The 12,225-nt window shown below is 36.0% G+C and overlaps 1 protein-coding gene across 4 annotated transcripts in view; it reads right to left on the reverse strand.

Annotated features, from left to right (window-relative positions):
• The window catches only part of arl15b (ADP-ribosylation factor-like 15b), a 58,925-nt gene that overhangs the window by 34,076 nt on the left and 12,624 nt on the right, over positions 1-12,225 (reverse strand). For 3 of the 4 annotated variants that reach the window (XR_007182394.1, XM_048173768.1, XM_048173794.1), the window contains exons 2-3: positions 1,149-1,293; positions 820-879 (exon numbers count right to left, since the gene is read on the reverse strand). Coding sequence is in view for 3 of the 4 variants with exons in the window: in XM_048173768.1 (XP_048029725.1) it covers positions 820-879; positions 1,149-1,293 (205 nt within the window). In the remaining variant the exon portion in view is untranslated. The remainder of the gene's footprint in view (positions 1-819; positions 880-1,148; positions 1,294-12,225) is intronic. The other variant, XM_048173784.1, reaches the window with a different exon arrangement.

Genomic DNA, 12,225 nt, shown 5'->3' on the forward strand with positions numbered 1-12,225 from the left:
CATTATTTGACATATTATTTAATATAAAGATTTTACTAGCATCAGGGTTATTATAGTTAACTAAAACCATTAAAAAACATTTTTTCATTGCTTGAAATAAATGTTAATACTGAAATAATTTATACAAACTAAACAGACATGTTTAAAAACAACAAAAAATAAAACTAAAAACAAAAAAACTTGAAAGCAGAAAATATAAAATTCTAATCTGATTCAAAATATTAACAGAAACTATAATAGTATTAAGTGAAAATAGTGACATTCATTTCCCAGAAAAATCATAAGATGAAAATGCTGAAACTGTAAAGGGGATATACATAAACACAACAGGATGACTAAAAGTAAGTGATTTAAAAATTTAAGTTCATTGTTGTGTGGCTCCTGTTTTTTCCCCCCTATAGGAGCCAATGGCTGCTTAATGATTTTTTTTTGTCTGGAGCCCTGCAGTGTGTTCATGTTTTTACTCGCAGATGTCCAGCCTCGAGGGACTGAACAGAAGAAATGAACCAGAGAAGATTTCCATGTCAAAGAAGGCGGAGCCTCGGAGCCACACCTACCTATTACATAACCACCACAGACCAATGGCTGTTCAAAGGTGTTTACCAGCCACAGCAGAATTTTACTGAAAGTTCGATATTCAAAACCATGTGGAACAGCATAAATAAAAAGATACATTTTCTAAAAACTTGGCATCTGTGATTTAAACAAGTTTTTTTCCTTCTCTATATCGTGGACACTCTTATTTGTCATTGGCCCATATATTAATTGTGATTTAAAAAAATAAAAGTAGTATTCTCATGAACAACAGAGAGCATTTACCTCCGAGTTCCTTGACATTTAAAATGGCATTCTGGAACGGGACAGCTTTAATGCTAAAACCTGTAAATAAAAGTTGAACAAGATTAACAACCGAAGCAATGAGGATTTCACAAAAACACCTCCATTACTGATTACGCTACACTGATTACGCATTACTAATTATGCTACACTGACCGAGATTTAATCAAGTACTCTTTAAAAGACAATCACAAGGTAAAATCTGAATACAAGGGGGAGTGTTTTTAAAGTGTTTGGCAAAGTGGAAGTGAAAAGATCTGTGTTTGTGTTTGCAGGACGTGTCTGGTATTACTCTATGATGGTGGGCTGACCTGTGGTGGGGACGATGTTGTCTGTTGCCTCACTGCAAAGTCTGGAAAGCAGGCTGGTCTTCCCAGAACCCGTCAGACCGATGCAAACCACGTCATATTCTGGCCTGGGAGGGGGAGGTCCTTTACAGCAGAACGTCCTGAAACACTGAATCCAGGACAAAGACAGCAAGAAAGGGGAAAGGGGGAGGAAGGAAAGTTAGAAAGGTTACAACAATTTAGATAAAAACTTCCCACTCATGTTTGTGTTTATGCAATATTGGCAACTTGCGATACTCCAAGAGAAATGCTGTGGGTGTATGCGTGTGTCACTCTAGAAACAGAAACACATCTCAAAGCCATCTGACATCTGTTGACACCATCTGGTTGAGAAAAAGTTACTGCAAAAGAAAAAAACAAGTCTACCGCACAGTGCCTCCATTGAAATCATATGGGCCGAAAGTCACCACAGCATTCTGGGATAAGTAAGCACCCCAATATATTTCCGTCAAAAAAAGTCCTGTTTTCTGTAAGCTGCTGTCAGAGCCCTTTGGTTGACGTCATGACAGTGAGTGATAAAGAAAATAAAAAATTGGCCAATAAATTTCAACAGAGCAGAGTAGAAATAACCGCCAAAACACACAAACACACACACATAGAAAAGCCCATAATACTGCTTAAAACCGATCACATAACTTCACAGATCAAACGCTTCCTACTATATAGTCTACGCAAGGAAGATCAAAGCATGTTTGACATGCACATTGCACAAGGAGGAGGCATTGTGTTGTGTTGTGTTGCGATGGTATGGGTAATATGGCCCCTTTAGAGAAAAACAAAGCTATCTACAGTATACAATATAGTGTTTTGCATTTTTCTCTTCCTGTCTGTCTCTTTTTTGAGTTACAAAGTACATTTCACATCTGAAGGTCTTTATCTGGTTGGCAGCATGTAGCTGTATCTCTAAAAAGAGACTCAAAACCTCTGTTGCAAAACCCTTCTACTGCCTACACAGCATCCTGGCCCAGACGGACCCTCAAAAATTGACTGATTTGGAGCGCTCCACAAAGGCCGCAACTCTGTGCGACGAGACTTGATTTCGAGGGAGTTTAACGTTAGCATGTTGCTAAGCTAACAAAGTGATAGTCTAATAAGCATCGGAATAGCATTTTTGGCAATGCTTTTTCATATTAAATATTTCCAATCAACATTTCTTGTTTTTTTTCACTTAGCTTGTTGCAGTGCATTCAGGGATTGCCTGAATGGAACAGCTTTTTCATCACGTGTGTCTATGGTGTCTTAATGCTGCCTTCACATGCTACAGGAAATTAGATAATTCCCACTTCTGAAGTCGTGATTATGAGCTTATCGCATTCAAGTTTCGACATGAGAGGGTGTTCATGCGCAATTTTAGGAAACTGTATTATTCACAGAGCACTTGAAGGCAGCATTAAAGGTGCAATATTTTTGCAGTAAAATATCCAAAAACCACTAGGCCAGTGTTATATAATTTGTTCACTTGAGTACTTACAATATCTCAAATGTTTCCATCTATTTGTAAATCGCGAGAAAATTGCAATTTTAACCAAGGCTCCGGGACGTGTGAGGAGTCGCCTGTCAATGGCGTCGTACCTGCGTTACCCTCGGTCTGCCTCGGTTTCTGGTTTTATTTTGTAGAAACCATGGAAACACCAAAGATGCTTGAATATAATACACGTTTTAATATTCTACAAGGGGAACAACTGTTTTGATATTTTTATAGACAGAAAACTAATTATTGTTATATAGCTCAACACGTTTAGTCTTATTGTTTAAATCTAATTTTATTGATTTTTTTGTGGGTAGCATGCTTTACCATGCCTCAGAGAAAAACACTATTTTGTGAAGTAGCTAATATAGCATAGTCAGATGCAGCTTTATTTTTAGTAACAGTACTACAGAATTTTCTCCATCATACAATATGTTTTAAAATTAATTGCATGCCATTTATCAACACAAACCATCCAACATTTAATATGATATTCTAAAATCGATCTAGCTTACTACAGTGTGTCTCAAACAAGTGTCTCACAGCAGCTGCCGAGCAAACGCACAGAGTAACGTTATATCATCATTTTCAACACACTCAAATGTATCTAATATGATAAACAGAGCTGCGTTACCTCATACTCATGATCGGAAAAGCGGAAGCGGCGCCGGCGACTGTGACATAATAAAAGTTCCGCTGCTCGTGAGGCGTGTGTTGTGCAATTGCTCCAGCGGCCTCGTTCAGCTCCCACAACACTCGGTCCTGCTCTGCTTCATACTACAGTAACGTTAATAATGCATCCATGAACATGATTTCTTCCCGAGCCCTATCCCTATTCTTTTGCACCAACTGTTGAGGTGGAGACCACGTGTCCCAAGATTCCGCGCTCAAACTTGGCGTCATCAAGCTACGTCTTTGTTTTGAATAAGCCTCTAGCGGACAGAATTCTTACATACTGCACTTTTAATGGCTGTCTAGGTAGGTACACAACTAGGTCAAAAGAAAGTAGGTACACAAAGGGTCCCTTTGACTATTGGTTTTTAGAAAATATTTTTCAAGCATCCAATACTCTAGGGGGCAATACTTATTTTCAAATGCTTTTGTCAGAAAACTGCTAAAGAGTGCCCACCCACTTTTTAAGTCGACTTTGTTCCAGAATTATTTTTTCCATAGGGATTTGGTGAATCAACATTACAAACTTTGATTTGAAGTAAAATGTTTTTGAACACTTTTTCAAAAATTTGAGAAATAGCAAGAATTTTTTTTTTTACACAACTCTGTACAATCTCATGAAGCACTGTGAAAGAAAATTGAACTAAAAATGGAGAAATATAAAGCATAAAAATGATTTTTGATTTCATATATTATATATATATATATATATATATATATATATATATATATATATATATATATATATATATATATATATATACATATACATATATACATATATATATAGCATTATGAATTGCACTCTGACAGATTATAGGACACAATGTGTGAAATTAAGCCTGCAAGACATGTCTTAGATGCTACTGACATCAAAAGTTCTGGCTTAGAGGTAAATGAGCCTGAGAAATCTCTTAATGAGAGAGTGAGAACTGCCATTGGAACAGGGATTCCTCCATCACATAGGCTGGGAATATCTGTGCTAAATGCATTAAGTTGTCATGTGACACTCAGTCATGCTGAGCACAGATCACTTAAAAGAGGGTAGACTGTGACAAATACAGTGAGAAATCACAACAGCTTATGCATTAGTTCATTCATACATATAGCCTGAACATGTGACTGTGAGGGGGTGTGGTAGGTTTTCACTCTAAATTGAATACAGACTGAATTTGGGTGTATGGTTAGTAAATACTGCCCTCTAGTGAACAGACTGGGCTTTACATCAATCAAGGAGGAGGCATTGTGGTGTATGCTGTGATGGTATGGATAATATGGCCGCTTTAGAGAAAAACAAAGCTTTCTACAGTATATTGTATTGCATTTTTCTCTTCATGTCTGAAGGTAAAGAAGTACATTTCACATCTGAAGGTAAAGATCTAAAGGTAAATTAATACATTTATCTGGTTGGCAGCATGTAGCTTTATCTCTAAAAAGAGACTCAAAACCTCTGTTGCAAAACCCTTCTACTGCCTACACAGCATCCTGACCCAGACGGACCCTCAAAAGTGACTAATTTGGAGCGTTCTAAAGCCAATGACTTTCCAAACGTAGTCGAGGCTTTGCTTTCTTCTAACATTATGTGGTGAAAAAGCATCTGTCTCCACTGATGGTAACTGAAAAGAATTATGAATAACCGTTTTTGCAAGCAAATCCAAATATTATAAATGTACCAGGGTAGTATTCCTGGTTTTATTGGGCTTCAACAGTGCACATTATTCTAAAGAAAATGTTTTTTAAGTACTATGAATGTACTGTACTGACGATAGCTGATGTCACCCGACTTGTTTTCACAACTTCTCCTCTAACCACCTGATGTGTAGAGACCACTATTCACAATTCAATCAATTCCCAGATGGTAAAATCAAGTCTCGCCCTACATTGTTTTTCCCAATGAATATCCTGCTACCTTCGGAAATACTTCTCTGTTGACAAAACCAAGGCCAAGCAAGCAGGAAAAATAATATTACTAGATTTTTTGCATGTTCTGAAGAAATCTTCAGATCCTAGAACAAACAGTTCGAGTCTTATTGGCCTATTCAGAACTCATCACCATGATCCATGATATTTTGCGCATTGCTTTTTTTCAATGGCTAATAAATGACAATGTAAATTTAATATGGTAATTTAATGTGTTTAAAGAAAAAAAAATATAGATATTCTTACTTTTTACTTCAAGTAATATTTGATTTAAATTTGCTGCTCTCTTCAAGAAAAATTAACCAGGCATTGTCAAGTTCCAAAAAAGACACAAAAAAGCACGATAAATATAAATGTAGTCCATGACCTTTTATGAGTCTTCTGAAGCCACTGCTTTAGGTAAACTATTTATTTAATACTACCCATTATTTGTCACCTGAGTACAACAACTACTGATCCACTTTCTCTCAGAGAGAGGCAAAACCAAAATATATCCTGCAGGGTTCCATGAAAACATATCCTCAAAACTGATATGCTTTTTGAAACAGGAAGCTCCTCAGTGAGTAAATGCTAGAAGCACTTCAACATCCACAAGATGGCAGCACAAACAATGTTCCTGGCTAGTTCAAATCTTTTGATGATGTACCAAAATATAACAAATATTAAAATGATTTAGTCAAGGCTACAGCAAAAAGAACCTTTTTATGATTATACACATGTAGAAGTGCTCTATCACCAGACTTTCATCTTAGGAAGGAGAATAATAGGAGAGTAATACACTTTTATGTAAAACAGGTTGGACCTGTAATTGATGATTTAAGTTTCCAAACAAAGCCAGTAGGTCATACAGTGTTGTTTTGAAGTCTTCCATGTTCCATAACAATGGAAAGCTTCTCTGATTCATGTACAAGCTTGTCAGCATGCATGAGGATGACAGCACAGGTGCTTTAATTATTATTTATGAACCAATTAATAGATCTGAAAAATGGGCATCGTGCCATTGACCCATAAAATAAGTGGAAGTTGAACTTCAATGTCCAATGACATGTGAGTATCAAGTGGACTATCACAAGCATATAAACACACCCACTTTACCCAGTTAATCATGCATAGAGCAAATTACACAACAACAGCAATGGCCTAATCTTTACACACAGGTGACTGTCCTGATACATCACTGATAATCACCATCATGTAGGCTTCAACAACAGTACGAAGTAGGGATGTCAATTTTTCATAAAATTCCATAATCTATCGTTGTTTAAAGGTGCCATCGAATGAAAAATTGAATTTACCTCGGCATAGTTCAATAACAAGAGTTCAGTACATGGAAATGACATACAGTGAGTCTCAGACACCACTGTTTCTTCCTTCTTGTGTAAATCTCAATTGTTTAAAAGACCTTCGAAAAACAGGCGAATCTCAACATAACACAGACTGTTACGTAACAGTCGGGATCGTTAATATGTACACCCCCAATATTTGCATATGCTAGCCCATGTTCAAGGCATTACACAAGGTCAGCCAGTATTAACGTCTGGATCTGTGCACAGCTGAATCATCAGACTAGGTAAGCAAGCAAGAACAATAGCGAAAAATGGCAGATGGAGCAATAATAACTGACATGATCCATGATATCATGATAATTTTAGTGATATTTGTAAATTGTCTTTCTAAAGGTTTCGTTAGCATGTTGCTAATGTACTGTTAAATGTGGTTAAAGTTACCATCGTTTATTACTGTATTCACGGAGACAAAAGCCATCGTTATTTTCATTTTTTAAACACTTGCAGTCTGTATAATTCATAAACACAACTTCATTCTTTATAAATCTCTCCAACAGTGTGTAATGTTAGCTTAAGCTAAAGCCACTGAGCACAGCCTCAAACTTATTCAGAATCAAATGCAAACATCCAAATAAATACTGTACTCACTGGAATCGATGTATGCATGCAGCATGAATGACGAACACTTTGTAAAGATCCATTTTGAGGGTTATATTAGCTGTGTGAACTTTGTTTAAATGCTGTTTAAGGCAGTCGAGAGCTCGTGGGCGGGGGGAGCGCCAGAATTAAAGGGGCCGCGCGCTAAATCTGTGCATATGTAATATGTAATAATTATGGCTGAAAATAGGCAGTTAAAAAAATTTATAAAAAAAAACTATGGGGTATTTTGAGCTGAAACTTCACAGACACATTCAGGGGACACCTTAGACTTATATTACATCTTGTTAAAACTAGTTCTAGGGCACCTTTAAATTAACGATCGATTAATCGTTAAACTTAACCTCTCAAATCCAAAACGGGGCGCTACTAAGTTCAGGGATGCAAACAGGTAAGGGGAAAAAAAGGTGAGAACATTGCGTGGGGCGGGGGCATCCTCCGCACTGAAATTTTTTAAAAGATATTTGCTTTACATGCTCATTTGTAGTTACTTTAAGGGATATTTTAATTTAATTTGTATTACCTTATATGTCCAAAACTGTAATTTTTCATGAAAAAAATTAGCACATTGTTGCAACATTTTACCAAAATCAACATTTGGTCAAATTCTCATGTTATAAAAGATGAATTTCTATGCAGGATATTTAAGACAATATTGGCTGATTAGATGGCAATACTGAGCTAAACTGCAAAATTGTTCCCACATCTCGGACCTCAAATACATAAATTATTACCCTTTATAGACATAGTTTTTAAAGTAAAGAGTAAAGGAAACACTATACAGTGCTTATTGAATTGACCAGTTCTTACAGTGCTTATAAAAACACTTTCTCATTGGATCTATGCAAATCCCATAGGTGACCTATTTTGATCTCAAAAAGGTGAGTTGTCACTGAAAGGAGAGGAGTTTGCATCTATGTAAGTTATATCATGTTACTAAACCACTTGCTTAACCCGCACAATAGGTGTCGTTTCAAGCTTGGCTTTACAGTGAACATATAGGGAATATGACTATCACTTAACAAGTGCTTTTAAAGTTGCTAACATATTTGAAGTGCTCTATTTTCATAGCATGAAAAAATAACTGCTTTACATGAAAATGTGATCTGTAAACTCATCGTACATAATAGATAGACTTGTGTCATACATCGTTGAAAGGTCTCAGCTAGCAGAATACAAGCATATTTGTTTCAGTTAGAGAACAAACTATATCAAGTATTTGTATGAAAAAGCGAAAATGACGCACATGTAAACAGTAAACACATTATGCTATAATGCTACGTTTGGTTTGTAACATCGCAAAACTTTAGTAAACCATAGTAGATCGCATATCTTTATTTAGAGCTGTTTTTCTCAAACAAGCCCAAAACACAACATAAAACAATAGAGTACATCAGGGATGACGTGTTTTTGCAGGCAAAACCCGGAAGCGAGTTAGCATTTTAGGACTTCCGGTTCCATTGCTCCGAAGTCAATGGGTTTTTTGAATGGGTTTTTGCTAAATCGCCTGAAATAAGGTCTGTGGTTAACAAAGCCTCTAAATATTTTCACGTTTTGATCTATGACATAAAACACATCAGTTATAACCCGCTTGTGATTTATTGTGTCTTAAAAACGGCGGTTGCTAACAAATTGCTAAAAGGGACTACTTCCTTTGGGGACTTTTGGGACTTAGACATCATCATGACAAACAGGACATTTGGACAGCATTTCTCATGAAAAAGTGGATAAGTATTCATACACAGTGCAGATCATAATCAGCAAGCATGTTTTTAAATAAAGTTGTTTTCTAAATAAAGTTTGAGGAAGCTTGGTGGTGGTGATGTTGATCCGTGACCATGGTGTGCTGTAGTCCGTTTATAGCCTACTGTGAGCTTTTTATATCTGACGACTTTATTTAGGCTTCAAAATGTATAAATGTTGTGTTAACTTGTAAAGATTATCTTGATAGACAAAAAGTCTAAGTGCCATAACCCTTTGTTAAACACAGAGCTTATTTTTTTGCGATTTTCCAAAAGTCTATGGGAAAAATGCATAGGCTTTCGATCGAGGGAACCCGTGCGCCGCTAACGTCCAAGTTGGCCTACAAAAACACGTCATCCCTGAGGTACTCTATACGTAGATCACAGAGTTACATGATATGCTGCTTGGCTAAAGCTATCGCTCTTCCGGGATCTGATCACATCGCAATCATGACGCAGTGTTTTCCAATGTCGTTTGAAAGTTCAGCCAATGGAAACTGGATCTCGGGTATGGTGGGTAGGGACGATGTGTACTAGAAAACAACCGGACACTGTTTTACAGCTGGAACGCGCTTACCACGTGCCACAGAATAGGAGCGCACAGCTGAAACAGAGCTGAAAGATCATCACTCATCCTCCAGGATCTTATTATTTGTTTATGTATTTTTATTGTGTCGTTTACACAAGTAGTTCTTATGTTCAGTAAAATCACTTGTTTGGAGGGTTTTTTGGATAATTATGTTTGCTTAATTTTTTTAAGTTATGTTGGATAATTATGTTTGCTTAATTTTTCTTTGCGTGTCTGCTGCACGTGTTTTGCCCATGAGCTGCAAATACCTCCAAACTATGCGCTCGAATGGCGACCTTGCTTAAATGAACATCGACAAGTTTTATATCGATAAACTATTATCTTCAATTAATCGATCGTCGATTAATCGTTAGCATCTCTAGTACATAGGCCTAAATCCGTAAGCCAAAATGCAGACTAATTCTGGAGGCCCTGCCACAATGGGCTGGGGGTGGTTTCACAAGCTCCACAAGGCCCCAGAGGCATTTTCATCTATAGGGAAATGGCCACCAATGCCACATATGCCCATCATACTCCACACTGCTGTTATGATGGTGCTTCCAGGTAAATACAGGCTGGGCACACTGCCAGCTGGAAAGGGCCAACAACAGGAAACAGGAAGGGACCAAACTGTGATTGATGCCACAATCGGACGACTGGGGGAAGAGGTAGTCCCATGCCTGAAATGCACCAGAGACATGCTGGCGCACAATAAAAACAAATGGCACCTGTTTGTTCTAGGATAAAGGTAAAGGAAATTGGAAAAATCATATCACAGATGTAAGGTCTTAAAGACACAAAGCAACTTCAACAAGTTGACTTGCTTGGCAATTTTTACAGTTACATTTAATAATTTAGCAGACACTTTTATCCAAAGTGTTTTATCAAAAAATTTTCAGCCATTATAGATTTAAAATCTACATAAAACAGTTGCAATAGTCTTTTCTTCCCTATTGTCACATATAACTGAGTGAAACGGCTTCTGGAAGATTAAAAAAAAAATGTGTGCCAGAACTTGACTTTGATCATGAGGAATTGACTGGATGATTGGATGGTTTATGTTTGCTGTGATCTCATGTGAGTGACAGGTTGTCCCAAGTTTGTTTATTATTATTATTATTATTATTAATTTAAGTAAGTAATAAAAGCTGTTGCTCAACAGTAAACTGAGAACTTTCAGAACTACAGTACAGTCCAAAAGTTTGGAACCACTAAGATTTTTAATGTTTTTAAAAAGAAGTTTCGTCTGATCACCAAGGCTACATTTCTTTAATTAAAAATACAGTAAAAACAGTAATATTGTGAAATATTATTACAATTTTACAAAAATAACTGTTTTCTATTTGAATATATTTCACAAAGTAATTTATTCCTGTGATGGCAAAGCCGGAATTTCAGCATCATTACTCCAGTCTTCAGTGTCACATGATCCTTCAGAAATCATTCTAATATGCTGATCTGCTGCTCAAGAAACATTTAATGTGTACAATTGTACAAAATATTTGTGTACAATATTTTTTTCAGGATTATTTGATGAATAGAAAGTTCAAAAGAACAGTGTTTATCTGAAATCTAATCTTTTGTAACATTATAAATGTCTTTACTGCCACTTTTGATTGATTTAATGCATCCTTGCTGAATAAAAGTATTCATTTCTTTAATTTCTTTTCAAAAAAATAAAAATAAAAATTCTTACTGACCCCAAACTTTTGAACGGTAGTGTATAATGCTACAGAAGCTTTGTATTTCAGATAAATGCTGTTCTTTTGAACTTTCTATTCATCAAGGAATCCTGAAAAACAAAGTACACAACTGTTTTCAACATTGAAAATAATCATAAATGTTTATTGAGCAGCAAATCAGCATATTAGAATGATTTCTGAAGGATCATGTGACACTGAAGACTGGAGTAATGATGCTGAAAATTCAGCTTTGCATCACAGGAATAAATTACTTTGTCAAATATATTTAAATAGTACACAGTTATTTTAAATTGTAATAATATTTCACAATATTACTGTTTTTTACTGTATTTTAATTAAATAAATGTAGCCTTGGTGAGCAGACGAAACTTCTTTTAAAAACATTAAAAATCTTAGTGGTTCCAAACTTTTGGACTGTACTGTATCTCTAACATCACTGTAGTGGAGTGCTGAGTCAACAGAGCACATGGGGATTTGCACAGTATTCTGTAGCAGGGTCATTGAATGTCAAATCAACCAAATTTTGGAAACTTCCCCAGCTCAAATTTTTGATTTTTATATTTTTTTCTGAAGAAAGACAAACATAAATGGTGATGAAAGCCAAATTACTACATGTCATGGATGTATATTTACTGAGCAACCCACTATTTTGTAGAGGGGGATTAAAATGACAATTTTCACTTGAGATTTGGAGCTAATTTACAGAGGGTTAAAATGATTTCAGAAAGATGGCAGCATCATTATTTTATTTTTACACAGAGATTGGGATGTCTATTAGTTAAATCTGTTGACTTTAGCAATCTTTGTTGCCAACAGTGAAAGTTCAAAAATGGGAAAAAACACGTTTTGCCACAAGTTTGCATGATTGTAACTCAATATGTATTACATATATCTTAATATCCCTTTATATTTTGTTTTTTAACAAACATTTCTTTTGGTATCTTCATTTTAAAGGCCCTATATGGTTCAAACCCAGAGATAAGGAGATCTTAATGCTGCTCCATGAGTAAACTGGTAAATTGTAC

The sequence above is a fragment of the Megalobrama amblycephala genome, linkage group LG2 (assembly GCF_018812025.1).
Source record: "Megalobrama amblycephala isolate DHTTF-2021 linkage group LG2, ASM1881202v1, whole genome shotgun sequence".
Lineage (NCBI taxonomy): Eukaryota > Metazoa > Chordata > Actinopteri > Cypriniformes > Xenocyprididae > Megalobrama > Megalobrama amblycephala.